The sequence below is a fragment of the Rhamphochromis longiceps genome, linkage group LG14 (genome assembly GCF_057381845.1).
Source record: "Rhamphochromis longiceps isolate RC_006_pf linkage group LG14, R_longiceps_female_GT1.1, whole genome shotgun sequence".
NCBI lineage: Eukaryota > Metazoa > Chordata > Actinopteri > Cichliformes > Cichlidae > Rhamphochromis > Rhamphochromis longiceps.
Genome location: NC_140570.1, coordinates 41,638,520 through 41,654,314, shown reverse-complemented (window position 1 = coordinate 41,654,314; position 15,795 = coordinate 41,638,520). Strand labels below are relative to the sequence as shown.

Genomic DNA, 15,795 nt, shown 5'->3' with positions numbered 1-15,795 from the left:
GCTTTTGAGTGCCTCCCACATAAACACAGCAATGAAACAAAACAATGTTGCATCATAAAGCATCGTGTCATAACATGAGCAGCGCGTTACATAATGGGCCTGGCAGTCATTCACAGGTGTGAAGTAGTCAGACTCGAACGTCAAGGAAGGTGGTAGGGAAGCAGACTATGCAGACATTTTAGGTTTCCAAGGTGAGCAATTCAATAGTGATGGGACGTTCTGTATCGAGGCTTCGGAGCGTGTGTCGAGTAATGGAGGGGGCGTTTCCGCGAAGCGCGTATCGAGGCTTGCTTCATTTATGGGAGGAGCTGAAAATGATGACGTCCGAAGCCTCGCTGCCCGGCTGTACCACGTGACTGGTTCATGAAGTGGTTCGAACTTTGCCGCGAGATATGACAGCGATACAAACCCCTCAGACTTCATTCAAAATGTGGGTGTTTGATGGAGAGTTGCGGTTAGAGAGAGTTTGGAGACCGTATGGAGGTTTATGAGAGTGAGGAGAGAAAGTCAGGAGAGAATGGAGCCAGCTAAGAAGAGGAGGATGTCCTCCCCTGTGTGGGAACATTTTGATCTTATTCCTCCCAACAAAGTATGTAAATTTCTACAGAAGATGTATTTTCATGATACTGATGGTGCAATACAATTTATGTTGAGCTGTCTTGACTTTTGTACAAGGTGAAGTGTTTGCTATGTGCCAGGGAGCTGGGATATAACAACAACACCTCATCCATGCTTAGGCACTACAGAGCTTTGCATGAGAATAAGGGGAACAGCGATTGTGGAGCAAGACCAGGGCCCTATTTCAGGAAGCCGGTTTAGTGCAAACTCTGAGTAAGTATACCCTGAGTTAACGGAAACTCTGGGTTTCCGGTTTCACAAAGCGAGTTTAGATTAATTCTGAGCGAGTTACTATGACGACACACTCTGTGAAGCTAACCTGCCCCCTAGCAGGTTAGCTTCAACTAACCCTGACGTTCGCCGCCTCTTTGTCAGAAACCTGACTGTAGGAAGTGTCGGACATGGCGTGCTCCTTCCTTGAAGAGCCAGTAGATGTTGAAGCCCAAATTCTCCGCAGAGCTCTCCGCCGGGAGAGAGTGATCAGAGCGCGTTTGGACATTTTATCATTTCCTGATGATTTCCTGTGTGAACGTTACCGTTTTTCAGCACAATCTATAATTTATTTGGATAACATCCTCAGGCCATATATTGCTCATGTGACACATCGCGGACATCCTCTCAGTTCTGTACATATTATTTGTATTGCACTTCGGTTTTTTGCAAACGGCAGCTTTCTGTATAATATTGGTGACGCTGAGCACGTTTCCAAGGCTACCGTCTGTCGGGCAGTCAGGAATGTTACAGTTGCACTGAAACGTCTCCTGTACTCGTTTGTGGTGTTCCCCGGTCATAGACCCACAAGATTTATCAAAGAGGGATGCCACAAAATTGCAGGTATCAGGATGAACGAAACTTAATTCATGATGTGGTGATACTTGAACTACTACTTAAATTTTACATTTATTCTCACGGTTCCCAGGCGTGATTGGCTGTACAGATGGTACTCACATTCCAATCATTGCTCCTTCAGTAAATGAAGGAGACTATGTGAACAGGAAGTCTTTCCACAGCATTAATGTACAGGTACATAGTTCCCTGTAGCATTTCAAACTAACAAATTATTTCATTATAGTAATGGATGCTAATTTGTGTTCTCTGCACTGTGAAGATCATATGTGATGCTGCCAACATTATCACAAATGTGGAAGCCAACTGCTCAGCCTCTGTGAGTGGTGGTGGTGGAGGACCCCCACCTGTTTTTCGGGCCTCCGCTTTTTTTCTGTTGGCTATAACGGGTCACATTTGAGCATACAGAGTAAGCAAATATGTACTTGTAATGTGCTCAGATAATTTCAATAAGTGCTTACAGAAAGAAAATTAATGTAGCCTCTAACTGCAATTGATTTACATCGGACACACAGACCAAGCACTATGGCTCATAATACAATTACACCACCTGTTTGGACTATATTTTTATATTTCATTTTTACTTGCTGCCAGGAACGTTTGGGGCCTGTTGGGTTGCACCTGCGCTCACATCACATCACAAAATAAAATGTATAAAATAAAAAATAAAATAAAATAACGTGTTAAATGGGTGGAAATCCCTCGATCAATGTTTAAATTAACACTCACGCATTGACTCTGTCGGCTATGTTTTGCCATGCATGCTCCCTTTCTTTTGCAGCTGAGGCTGTGTTACTTTTTTCCCGCAAAATTTGCATGTTATCGGCATATGCTGCCATCAGAATTTCGGCCTCAAGCGCTGTGAAATACATTGACCGCGCCTTCTTTCCCTCCGTCTCCATGGTGACTCGCTTAATCTGTGCTCCACTAATCAGGGCTTTATGTATCCTCGTGCGCGCGCTTAACTTGGGGTTAAAGCAACTCCGCGTTGACTGAACTAATTGTTATCAGCCTTTCTGAAACCGAATATTCCGAGTTGGACAGTTCGGGGTTACTCAACCCTGAGTATCGTTTTTCACTCTGAGTTTTCTAAACCGGCTTCCTGAAATAGGGCCCAGGTCCTGAAGAGTCATCAGTCTGTAACAGCTTCTTCCGGTCTTCAGTCGTCCATCAGCAGTGGACAGACTGGGATGATGATTTATCTAAATCAACGTGAATTCAATTCATTTTTCAGCAACAAATCACAACAACAGACTGAAGGCTCTGCCTCCCATTCTACTTTTAAATACTCTAGGAACAACAAGTAGGCCTGCAGAGCGAGAGCGAAGTGCTCTAATAGGCTGATATGGTACTACAAGGTCATTAAGATAAGATGGGGCCTGATTATTTAAGACCTTGTATGTGAGGAGCAGGATTTTGAATCCTGGATTTAACAGGAAGCCAAAACAGGAGAAATCTGCTCTCTCTTTCTAGTCCCTGTCAGGACTCTTGCTGCAGCATTTTGGATCAGCTGAAGGCTTTTCAGGGAGTTTTTAGGACTTCCTGATAATAATGAATTACAGTCGTCCAGCCTGGAAGTAATAAATGCATGAACTAGTTTTTCAGCGTCACTCTGAGACAGGATATTTCTAATTTTAGAGATGTTGCGCAAATGGAAGAACGCAGTCTTACATATTTGTTTAATATGTGCGTTGAAGGACATGTCCTGGTCAAAAATGACTCCAAGGTTCCTCACAGTGTTACTGGAGGCCAAGGTAATGCCATCCAGAGTAAGAATCTGCTTAGATACCATATTTCTAAGCTTTTCAGCGCCGAGTACAATAACCTCAGTTTGATCTGAATTAAGAAGCAGAAAGTTAGCGGCCATCCAGGTCTTTATGTCTTTAAGACATTCCTGCAGTTTAACTCTGTAGATTTTTTCTGGACATGCGCCCAGGTTCGAGTCCGACCCGCGGTTTGCTGCAGGTCTTCCCCTCCCTCTGCTGTCCTGTCCCTCTTCGGCGCTCTGAAGTTTGTCTGAGAGACAGAAAGAGAGAAAGCAGCTGAACCCTGGCAGCTCTGCGTCATCGCTCGCGCTCGCTGGATCGCTCGTGCCTGTGAGGGTTTCTGGGTGTCGTACCGCTGTGAAGCTCAACACAGCTCATAAAGCTCTGCCATCTGTAACCGCCCAGCACATTTCCACGGTACCATTTAAAAACAAAAATACCAAATCACATTTTTCACCTCGCTTTAACCACTGGTTTTATCAGGCGGACATGTTTTGTTGTCACTGCTTAGCTAGCGTTTCGTTAGCAGTGAGCACGGCCACGTTTAGGATAAACGTGTAAAAACTTCACTCCTGAGAGCAGATCTGCTCCTCCTGAGCGCCATCCGGTGGCACCTCTGAGTACTGCCTGGCACAGTTAAATACCGCCCACGACCCACCACAACCCCACCCCGGAGTGAAGGAGAGAGGCGGAGGCGTGATATGATTCTTTTATTTGTTTTGTGTCTGATGTCACTGTGACATCAGCTCGCAGGAAACCGCTGCCATACAAAACACAATCAGCTGAGACGACAGACAGACGACAGGTTCACTCGTTAAATAAACGCCGAGCCGCTCTGGGTGACCCCTCTCCCCGCAGAGTTCGCAGCCAATCAGCTTGCAGCAGATCACCTGAGCAGCAGGTGAGAGTTCAGAGAAGAAAAAGTCCTCCGGTCCGCTCTAGATGCCGATTAGCTGCTGCGACACATCATAATGGAGGGGGCGTGGTTATGTCAGTGGTGGGTACGGTCAGTAAGCAGTGGGTGGAGCGTCACAGGTAACCCTCCTTCTTGAACTGCTCGTGCAGGATGTCCCGGTACTCATCGAACCCGCCGTCGATGCGCCGCACCTTCCCGCCTTCACACACCCACAGCTCCTTACACACCATCCTGATCAGACGCTCGTCATGTGACACCAGGATGACCCCGCCCTGAAACACGTGACATCACACAGGTGAGAACGCACGCACGCACGCACGCACGCACACACACACACACACACACACACACACCTTGAATTTGTTCAAAGCCTTAGCGAGCGCCTCGATGGTCTCCATGTCCAGGTGATTGGTCGGCTCGTCCAGGATGTAGAAGTTTGGGCTAGAGGACACAAAGATGACATCATCACCATCAAAACCACAATAACAGGTTAATCAATCTAGCTGGGAGTGCGTTCACAGGAAGAGGCGGAGTCACGTCCAGCCACGTCAGATTTCAACAGCGAGCGCTTTGAGAAGAGTGTGACTGCATCCTCAGCACCGCCTGCTCCGTCCTTCAGCCACAGCAGTGATGATGAAGTCTGACAGATTTCTTCCAGACATGTCTCACACACACACACACACACACACACACACACACACACACACACACACACACACACACAGGCAGACACACACACACACAGGCACACACACACAGGCACACACACGCTCTGATCTGTCTTTACCAACAACATTTTGTTCAGCGCTCTCGTTATTAAAAGGAAACTGAAGGACGTGTTTCATTCTTCAGTCTCGTGTCTTTGCAAAGCTCAACTCTTCCATCAGACTTACTGTACATTAAATGTGCTGCAGAGTCAGCAGATGGAGCAAAAACACAAACACACTGATGACTGCCGTGTGTTTCTAATAGACATCGTATTTAAAGGAAGGTTTGTTGCCTCTATGTTTACTTACATCAAACCTGTGGAAACACTATGGCTGCATCATTTTAACATTTTTTTAGTCCCGCCCACTCTGTGTCAACAGTCTAGCTCCGCCCCTGTGTTGGACTCTCTGAAGAAATGGTAAATGGCCTGTATTTGTATAGCGCTTTACACTACATTCAGTCATCCAGTTACCATGGCATGGTCATCTGAGCGAAGGCCACGCGGCTCTTCTGTCCTCCTGATAGGCTGGCCACCTGCCTCGTGGCCAGCTCTCCCGTGATACCGTAACCTCCCAGCTGGTGGCGGTACTCCTCCTCGGTCCGACCTGTGATGCAAACGCAGCAGCCCATCAGAGCGCGACGTGGAGCTGCCAATGGTATTGTTGATGGCGCTGTTGCTATAGTTACCGGGGAACTTGTTGAGGAGCAGCTCCACAGAGCAGACGTTCAGGTCCAGCTGGTCCACATGGTGCTGACTGAAGTAACCGATCTTCAAGTTCCTGAGGCGAAAAGATGAGCAGCAGGCATGTTTAGATTAGCGAGCGCGCCTCGATTATCAGCACTCGCTGACAATCGCTCCGAGCACGAGCAGATCCCACAAACAGCGCATGAACAATGGCGCGTCCTCAGTCTGAACCCGTAGGTCCGATAAACAGAACGGAGCACTCGGAAACAAAGAATGAAACAGGTGCAAAGGCTGGAACACATCACAGGTAGAAACAGGAAGAGGAGGAGCCAAGAGGGAGAAAATGTTAAAGCTTCCTAAAAACAGCGCAGGCAGTCCCTTAAAGAGCGAGTGGAGAGGAAGAAAGGCTTCCTGCACAGTGTACACAGATCCAATAAGATGCAACCAACAGACTCCTCTGCTCTGATTGGTCCACTGGTCGTCTTACCTGTGAGCCTGCCTGACTCCGTTGACCGGGGTCAACTCGCCCATCAGCAACTTGAGGACGGTGGTTTTACCAGCACCGTTTTCACCGACCTGCCGAGAAACACAACAGCCCAAACAGCGAGCTGATTAATGACTGCACTTCCTGTTGTACCTCTGAATCATGTCTCACTCTGCAGAGGCGCCCAGTGCTCACTTCCTGTCTGAGTACTGATATCTGTGCATGCCTCTTTGAGAACTCATCTTAGTCAATAATTAGTTTGTAATTGCTGCATCACACCACCCGGTGGAGCCACCTATCGTGTTCAGGAGACGCTCGCCAACGTTCGTGTCTGACGGTACAGTGCAGACCTGACGCTCTGCGGCCTGTCAGTCCATCCCTGAGCTAACAAGCTAACCTGGAGCCATGCCAGCTAAGCCAGCCACACCTGAAGGTCTCTCCACCCGCACAGCGCCCTCTGCTGACTCATTGCCGTCAGCTGTAAAGCACTATACGCTGACCGTGGCGACACCGTGAGGTCACCATGGTGATAAGACCGTGAAGTTCACGACACAGTGCTGTCACACATACGATGCAGATCCGAGAGTCGAGGTCAGCTGACAGGTTGAGTCCGGAGAACAGCGGCTGGTCTTTACTGTAGTAAAACTCGACTTCATCCAGCTGCAGGATGGGCGGAGATAACTTCTCAAAGTTATCTGGAAACCTGAAGCGACACACAGCATGTCAGCCAGTCCAAGCTTTACTGCCACAGTGATCGTTGGGGGTCAGAGGTCATCTTCTTACCTGAGCGTGACTTCAATTTCCTTCTCGATGGGCTTTAGCTCAGGTCTGCGGGAGAAAGCAAGCATTAGCTTACAGACAGGTAGCACAGACACCAGATCAAGGCGAGGAGGGCGAGGAGCACTCACAGCTTCTCCAGGAGTTTGAGTTTACTCTGCACCTGAGCTGCTCGGTTAGCGTTGTACCGAAATCTGTCGATGAAAACCTGAAAGACACACAGCAGCCGTTCACCAAAACTACATCAGCTCTGTGACACAGAATCACCTGACAGACAGTCTGTGATTCAAGCTGTCTGTGAGCAGCACGTCCTACAGACGCACTGAGTCACTGACATGAAACAACGAAAAGACACCAACAAGGCAGGCATACCGTGGAGCACCTGTCTGTACTGCCTGTACCTGTGTGTATTGTCTGTACTTGTGTGTACCTGTGTGTATTGTCTGTACCTGTGTGTACCTGTCTGTACCTGTCTGTACCTGTTTGTACCTGTCTGTACTTGTCTCTACCTGTCTGTACTGTCTGTACCTATGTGTACCTGTCTGTACTGTCTGTACCTGTCTGTACTGTCTGTACCTGTGTGTACCTGTATGTGCTGTCTGTATTGCAGCTGGGCCTCGTACTCTCTCTGCTGGTTCTTCAGTCGGTCCTCTTTGGTTTTAATAAAATTTTCGTAGTTGCCGCGGTAACTGTCAAGCCTCTGGGAGTGCAGGTGGATGATGTCTGTGACCACGGCATTCAGGAAGTTTCTGTCGTGGGAGACGACCAGGATGGTGGACTGCCAGGTCTGCAGGGGAGGGATGACTTATGAGGTTAGTGCAGCTGAGATAACCGACGCAGCCTGCCTCGTTCACTGACACCACCGCACAAACGTTTTAAACCTACAGTCTGAATATGGCCACGCCCCAGTTTCTCCTCATTAGGAAGCAGGCTGACCTGTTTTCATCAATGTGGTCTGAACACGTCCAGCATTAACACTGAGTGACAGGGATCGTTATCAGGACGTGAGGTGACATCGTCAGGATGTGTAAACAAACTGAGGTGAGAAGAATCCATGTGTGAGAGAAACACTCACGCACACGTCTGTGAGCGAGGCCGCTGTTTGCAGAGAGAGGCTAACCTTACCTGCAGGTAGTTCTCCAACCACAGAATAGCTCTGACGTCCAACATGTTGGTGGGCTCTGAAACACAAAACATGGAGAATACGTCACAGACCTCCTCCTCCCATCACAGCTGCAGCGAGGGAGGTGTGACTCACCATCAAGCAGCAGGAGGTCGGGCCTGCAGAAAAGAAACCAGAGAAGAAGAAATCATCAGCTGAGCATCGATCTGTAGACTCCCGTCATCTTTACCCTGTGTGTGTGTGTGTGTGTGACTGTGTGTGTGTGTGTGACTGTGTGTGTGTGTGTGTGTGTGTGACTGTGTGTGTGTGTGTCTCTGCGTGTGTGCGTGTGTGACTCTGCGTGTGTGTCTCTGCGTGTGTGTGTGACTCTGCGTGTGTGTGTGTGTGTGTCTGTGTCTCTGCGTGTGTGTCTCTGCGTGTGTGCGTGTGTGACTCTGCGTGTGTGTCTCTGCGTGTGTGTGTGACTCTGCGTGTGTGTGTGTCTGTGTCTGTGTCTCTGCGTGTGTGTCTCTGCGTGTGTGTGTGTGTGTGTCTCTGCGTGTGTGTGTGTGTGTGTCTCTGCGTGTGTGTCTGTGTCTGTGTCTCTGCGTGTGTGTCTCTGCGTGTGTGTGTGTGTGTCTCTGCGTGTGTGTGTGTGACTGTGTGTGTGTGTGTGTGTGACTGTGCGTGTGTGTGTGTGTCTGTGTGTGTGTGTGACTGTGCGTGTGTGTGTGTGTCTGTGTGTGTGTGTGACTGTGCGTGTGTGTGTGTGTCTGTGTGTGTGTGTCTGTGTGTGTGTGTGACTGTGTGTGTGTGACTGTGTGTGTGTGTGTGACTGTGCGTGTGTGTGTGACTGTGCGTGTGTGTGACTGTGTGTGTGTGTGTGTGTGTGACTGTGCGTGTGTGTGACTGTGCGTGTGTGCGACTGTGCGTGTGTGTGTGACTGTGTGTGTGCGTGTGTGTGTGTGTGTGTGTGTCTGTGTGTGTGTTTGTGTGTGTGTGTGTGACTGTGTGTGTGTGTGTGTGTCTGTGTGTGTGTCTGTGTGTGTGTGTCTCTGTGTGTGTGTTTGTGTGTGTGTGTGTGACTCTGCGTTTGTGACTCTGCGTGTGTGTGTCTCTGTGTGTGTGTGTGTGTGTGTGTGTGTGTGTGTGTCTCTGTGTGTGTGTGTGACTGTGTGTGTGTGTGTGTGACTCTGCGTGTGTGTGTCTGTGTGTGTGTGTGTGTCTGTGTCTGTGTGTGTCTGTGTGTGTGTGTCTCTGTGTGTGTGTGTGTGTCTGTGTGTGTGTGTGTGTCTGTGTCTGTGTGTGTGTGTGTGTCTGTGTCTGTGTGTGTCTGTGTGTGTGTGTCTCTGTGTGTGTGTGTGTGTCTGTGTGTGTGTGTCTCTGTGTGTGTGTGTGTGTGTGTGTGTGTGTGTGTCTGTGTGTGTGTGTGTCTCTGTGTGTGTGCGTGTGTGACTCTGCGTGTGTGTGTGTGTGTGTGTCTCTGTGTGTGTGTGTGTCTCTGCGTGTGTGTGTGTGACTCTGCGTCTGTGTGTGACTCTGTGTGTGTGACTCTTTTTTGTGTGTGTGACTCTGTGTGACTGTGTGTGTGTGACTGTGTGTGTGTGTGTGTGTGACTGTGTGTGCATCACTTACCGAGCAAACAGAGCTCTGGCCAGTGCCAGTCTCATCCTCCAACCTCCAGAGAACTCCCTGCAGAGAAAACACACTCAGCATGACACTAAACAGGAGTGTGTGTGGGGGGGGGGGGGGGGGAACATGTGACTCACTTTGTGGCCTGCTGTTGCATTCTGGGAGAAAATCCAAGACCAGCCAGGATGACAGACGCTCTGATTGGACGAGAGAATAACAGCTTCTTTAGTCTGTGGGTTTCAAACCGACACCCTCTCCGGTGTTTGTCCTCTGAGTAGATACATCAGCAGCAGGCGAAGCCTCGCCATGGCGCCCCCTGCTGGTGAAAACCTCTCACAGCACTTCACGTCTAACTTGAGGTACGAACGCGACTGGATGGAGGCTTTGTGCTCAGTGGGCGGGTCTACCAGCTTTTATGCATCTTATTGGTTAAACTCCTCATAAACCTGCCCTCTACCCGAGACACAGAGGTGAACTTGAGGAGCCGGGGATCAAACCATCGACCTCACGATTACAAATTCATCACCACATCTGTGCTGACTAGCTTCTCGATTCTCAAGCGCGTCCTTCATCACACAGGTAAACGGACACGCTCAGACGTCACACGTGCTCAGTGACCTGATGATCAGCGAGAGGCTCGTACTGCTGTCTGAACACACAAGGGGCCGGATTTAGACCTTTAACTTCCATCTGTTCAGGGTCGGTGGGGGTGGAGCCTATGTCGGGGCAAACCTGACATCATGTGACTGGACTATGGGCGGAACCCTTGCAGACTGCTGTGAGGCAGCAGCACTAACCCCAGAACCACCGCGCCGCCTTAACTTTCACTTCATCAGGAGATTTAAAGGTTTTCCATGTTTTGAGGCGCTGCGTCGGGTGCTGTGTCAGCCTGCAGCCGCACTCATCGCCTCCACCGAGCTGTCTGCACGTCAGCCCTGCTCTCGCCGACCGTTGGCTCATCGTTAAGACTTGTTTTCTCACATCTGGATCCCAATAATCACGGCGGCTTCACAACGTTTTCCAGCCCGACGTAGACTCTGTGGTTACGCACTGTGTTCTGTGGGCGGGGCTGATTTAACGCGGTGTACCTGGGCACCCGTCTTTTTCCCTGCCGGCCGGGTAATAGCAGCATTATCGAGCTCACGGACGTGTACGACTTTATCACAGAGCCTCGAACACGCCGCCGCCTTGGAGGATCACAGCAGAGGACGAGGAGAAATCTTTCCTGTCAGCTGCAGGGAAAAACACCAGTGAAGAAGAACACCAGCGTGTCGGTGCGGTTGTCATAGTTACCGGGCCGGCGCCTTGTCAGCTTCGATCTCCTCCAGCTTTCCGTAGATCTCGGACAGCCGCACGCTCTCCATCCCGTCGGCACTGAAACAACACGCATCAGAGACAGCTGCAGCTGATTGGACAAACACGCCGCCTGCTGCACTCTCATTAGCTGAATTAAATGTGAGAGATGTTCTGCGAGTCACGCCTCAGAGCGTTTTTCTTACGTTCCATTGGCGATGCGAGCATTCAGCCTCCTCTCCTCGCCCAGCAGGTCCTCCCGCACCGTGTCGCTCTCCAGGACGCTCTGCAGCGCCGACGTTTCGTCCCCTGCCACTTCCTGCTCCACGTGCAGGATGGAAATGTGAGCCGGGACACGGAGACTGCGACTTGCCAGCATCTTCAGCAGTGTCGTTTTCCCCAGGCCGTTGCGGCCGATCAGGCCGTACCGCCGGCCCGACGCCAGGCTCAGCTCCGCCCCCTGCAGCAGACATCTGAGACACAAACGGCAGTGTGAGAAAACGAGCCGTCCCACCCCGCTGCGCCCCCGCTGGTGTTTTCCGAGCGCTCACCTCTCTCCGAAGGACACGTCAAAGTTCTCGATGCGGATGTCGTAGCTGCGGTTCTTCCCCGATTGGTCGACTCGGCTGTCCTTCTTACTGCTGGCCTGACTGGCCGACGCCTCCTCCAGGACTCTGAGGAAACAGGAGGACAGGTGAGAGGGGCACAGGTGTGTGCAGGTGATGACAGGTGGACGGTGGACTCACAGTGGGCTGGAGGCCTTCTGCGAGTCCTTCTCGCTCCTGCGCTCGTGTTTGGCTTTCAGCTTCGCCTCGGCTTTCTCCAGCTTCTTGGCGTCGACCGTCTGAAGACAGAAAGCAGAGGAGCGCTCAGTAACACCTGCCGTAACCTGAGAGACAGGTCCCGCCGAGAGCAGCGGGCCAGAACGCCACGCTGCATTTAATGCGGAGCGTTCAGACTCGCAGTGTGACCGATGAGACCCAACCCCGCCTTCAGCTCGCCTCCTCGTGACTCTGCCGACAGTCTGAGGAGCTCATGTGGTTTTCACATCTGTCATGTGTTCATTTAGCTTTGGTCGTAATTTAGGCGTCTACTTTCTTCTGGTTTTAGTCGAAGCAGCATCAGGACGTTCCAGTTTGTCGCGTTGCCCCTGAGTGGCCGTGTTTTCATCACATCCACTGTGAAATGTGTCGCTGCTCCTTTTTGTCGCGTTTTGTGAGAAACAGGAAGCTAGCTGAACTGTTTCCTGGGCAGATCGAACCTGACTGCGCAGGAAGGTCGCTTCTGATTGGACCACTTCCACATTCGTCACACCTTTCTACACAACTCAGTTCTGATTGGCTCTCGTCTGTGCTGAACGTTTCCATCCATCTCGTTTGACTGGCAGACTAACGTGTCGATACACAAATGCTGGTGACCAAACCCGGACACGTGCAGGCTAAAGCTAGTGCTAAATCAATCATCTGCTGATTGAATCGAAGGCTTATTGATGATCGTCCATCACGGCTTTTTTGACTTTTTAGTCAGAGGCTGTAATCTTTGTCCCGCGCAGCCAGGCTAACGTCACCACGAACGAGTCTCCCAGGTTTCCGGTACATACCGTGTTCTGAGCACGTCTCATCATCCAGATCCCCTCAGCGTCTTTGGCTGCAGAAACTGAGGAGAAGGAAACGGGCAGATCAATACATGACATGACATCAATAAGTAATAATATTAATGGCGTTTGTCTTCGCAGACAGCAGGTGTAGTGGGCACACACGTGACATTAAACTGACTGAGTCAAAACGTGATTCATCAGACCTGCCCAGCTTCTTGCATGCTCCCTGGTCCAGATCTGATGCTCACGTGCCCGATGTTGCTGCTTTCAAAGGTGGACAGGGGTCAGAGGTCCAAGTGTGACCTTTCTGTCAGACCCAGCATGAACTGTTCCAGCAGCTCGTCTGCTGAGAGTCGACGGCTCACAGATCCTGAAGCTGCAGGTTTCGTCACTCTGACCAACACTGACTGAACCAGCAGCAAAAGAAGATCAAACTGCGCTTCACGTTTGATAACCATGCTCATGAGCTCCCTCTGACTTTGGCTGCTGTACTTCCTGCACAGCTCTCTCTCTCTCAGCACTCAGAGACCAGTTTACCATCAAATCTCTGCTTCCTGCATTATTCTCTGTTTATTAGCCACCAGTCTGCTGCTGTGTTCAGTGCTGTCGGCCTCTGACAGCAAAGCCTCGTCTCTGCTGTTCAAACTGAACGAATGGAAACAAATGACTGCTCAGCTGTGTCTGTAATCAAACCTCATCAGGTCATGTTCACATGTTGATTCATGGTTTGCTTCAGTTTTTGATCGACTGCAGAATATTTTTAAGGTTTTCTGCTATAAAAAGCCAGAACAGGAAAACCTGCTTCATGTTTCTCTGTTGGATCCTCAGTTACACCTGCTGTGATGCTCACACCTCTGATGAAGTCTCAGTGTCAGCTTTGGTTTATACACAGATATGAAACATGGATGTGTGCTGATAAATGATCAGAATTAGAATATTTCTGACTGTCTGAGTCAAAACTGACACAGTGACGATACTCAGCCCTAGTTTTACATTCTTCAGAATTGCCCCCCTTTGCTTTATATTTCTATTCTCTCCATGAGCTTCGTGAGGTCGTCTCCTGAAATGGTTTCCAACAGAGTTCCCAGACATGCTGAGCACCTGTTGGCCCTTTTGCCTTCACTCTGCGCTCCATCTCATCCCAAACCATCTCCACTGGGTTTAGGTGCCTGTGTCTGGCGCACCACTCCATCACTCTCCTTGGTCACAGAGCCCTCACACAGCCTGGAGCTGTGTTTGTGCTCATTGTGCCGTTGAAGAATAAATGATGGCATGTTGCTGCAGGATGCTGTTGTAGCCATGCTGGGTCAGTGCGCCTTCAGTTTGGAATAAATCCCCAACAGTGTCACCATCAAAGCCCCCTCACACCATCACACCTCCTCCCCCATGCTTCACAGTGGGAACCATGCATGTAGAGACCATCAGTTCACAAGACATGAACTGGTGGAGCCAAAGATCTCAGATGTGGACTCATCAGACCAAAGCACAGATGGTCTAACGTCCACTCCTTGTGTTTCTTGGCCCAAACAAATCTCTTCTCTTGTAGCTTTTCCTTAGTCGTGATTTCTCAGCAGCTATTTGACACAAAGGCCTGATTCACACAGTCTCCTCTGAACATGCAGAGATGTGTCTGCTGCTGGAGCTCTGTGAGGCATCTATCTGGGCTCTGATCCGAGCTGCTGTTAACTTGTGATTCCTGAGGCTGGTGACTCGGATGAATGTTTCCTCAGCAGCAGAGGGGACTCCTGGTCTTCCTGTCCTGGGGCGTCCTCGTGTGAGCCAGTTTGATCCCAGTGCTGGATGGTTTCTGTGACTGCACTTGGGGACACATTCAGCGTTTCAGCAGTTTTCTGGACTGACTGACCTTCAGTTCTTAAAGTAATGATGGACTGTTGTTTCTCTCAGCTGATTGGTTCTTGCCATAAGATAAATTCCAGCAGTTGTCAAACAGGCTGTCAGCTGTGCACCAACCTGTCAAATGAACCCTGACAGGCACACCTGTGAGGTGAAACCATGTCAGGTGACTACATCATGAAGCTCACTGAGAGAAGGCCGAGGGTTTGCAGCGCTGTCAACAAAGCAAAGGGAGGAAGCTAAAATATAAACATATTTAGAGTTGTTCTTTGCTACATTACTCCGAAAAACCATCGAATGAGAAGGTGTCCAAACTTTTGATTGGTAGCGCGCACACACACACACACACACACACACACACACACACACACGGTGTGTTCTGGTTAGGTGCGTGTTAGGAGTGTGTTTGGTTTCTGCACTCTTACAGCCTGTGTGTGTGTGTGCGTGCTCCTCGGCGTGTTGACCTTACCGCTGTCTGCAGAGATCTGGGAGAGCTGCACGGGAGCGTCCAGCAGCACCTGCCTCTGAGCGCCGCGGTGGTGGTTTCTGAAAGACACAAAGACACACACACCTTCACATTAGCACGCCACCTCTCCCGACGGCCCAGACCCCGCCCACCCAGTCCTCACAGTTTCAGCGTGTTGAACATCTGCAGACAGATGTCTCGGATGTCATCTTCGTTTTTACTGTCAGCTGACACCTCCTGCAGCACGCCGCCGACCGCTTCGTAAACCTCCTCGCTGTCCTCGAAATCCGCCCCGCCGCCATCCAGAACCCCTGAAACACAAACACACCTCAGCAGGAGGACCAGCAGCTCCAGGCTGCGTGTCTGCTCCCGTTCACACACCACGAGGAAGAAGCTGGTGGAAACCCTCCTAATGTCAGAGCCCCCACCAGCTGCCTCTGGGCTGGATCAATCACAGGATCAATAATTGAGTCTCAGGGTTTCTGCTTCCTCTAATGCTGCTTCCGTGTTTCCGCTACCTGTGGATCTCTCAGGCCGTGCTAACCCAGGTTCAGGTCCAGGCGTGCCGGGTTATGCCGTGCTAGCCGGTGTCCCTGCTCTGAGTGCTGTCAACCCGGTTAGCTCGTTAGCTCATTGGCTAAAGAGCAGCCGCTGTCAGGCTAACCCCCGTCGGCTCCGGGCCGGCGGACAGCGGCTCGCTCCCCCCGGACAGCGGCCCGGTGCCCGGCCTCTCACCTGTGATGTAGTCGAACAGCTCCGCGTCGATCTCAGGAAACTCGCTCTTCAGGATGTCCACGTACGTCGCCATGATAGCCGACCCCGAACACCGCCTGGACGCGCATGTGCCGGTATGCGACAGCGCTGTGAACTCTGGGAGATGACGTTTGTGGAGCGGTTGACGTCAGCGGTGAAGGAGCCCCTGCTTTTCTTTTCTTTTTTTAAGAAAAAAAAATCCTGTTATTGTCTGAATTCCTGACTTTTCCAGGATGTTACGTCATTTTAAATAAAATAAACTAAACAATAAAAAACCCTCAAGCGTAAACCTGCATTC

General features: G+C 50.4%; 1 protein-coding gene across 2 annotated transcripts; it reads right to left on the bottom strand.

The window, feature by feature from the left end:
- Nucleotides 1–3,925: 3,925 nt before the first annotated feature.
- On the bottom strand, nucleotides 3,926–15,666 carry abcf3 (ATP-binding cassette, sub-family F (GCN20), member 3). Of its 2 annotated transcripts, XM_085380374.1 has the most exons (21): nucleotides 15,480–15,663; nucleotides 14,908–15,055; nucleotides 14,748–14,824; nucleotides 12,428–12,483; nucleotides 11,574–11,671; nucleotides 11,379–11,501; nucleotides 11,034–11,300; nucleotides 10,828–10,908; nucleotides 9,672–9,731; nucleotides 9,538–9,594; nucleotides 8,059–8,081; nucleotides 7,926–7,981; nucleotides 7,387–7,587; nucleotides 6,932–7,008; nucleotides 6,807–6,851; nucleotides 6,594–6,726; nucleotides 6,027–6,115; nucleotides 5,542–5,633; nucleotides 5,327–5,459; nucleotides 4,500–4,587; nucleotides 3,926–4,418 (listed from the first exon to the last, which is right to left on the bottom strand). In XM_085380374.1, exons 1-21 carry the CDS (start codon nucleotides 15,550–15,552, stop codon nucleotides 4,260–4,262), a joined length of 2,136 nt encoding a protein of 711 aa, XP_085236500.1. In that variant the 5' UTR covers nucleotides 15,553–15,663; the 3' UTR covers nucleotides 3,926–4,259. The 2 variants fall into 2 exon arrangements, with proteins under 2 accessions (XP_085236500.1, XP_085236501.1); XM_085380375.1 differs by lacking the exon at nucleotides 7,387–7,587 and having other exon boundaries at nucleotides 15,480–15,666.
- Nucleotides 15,667–15,795: the final 129 nt, after the last annotated feature.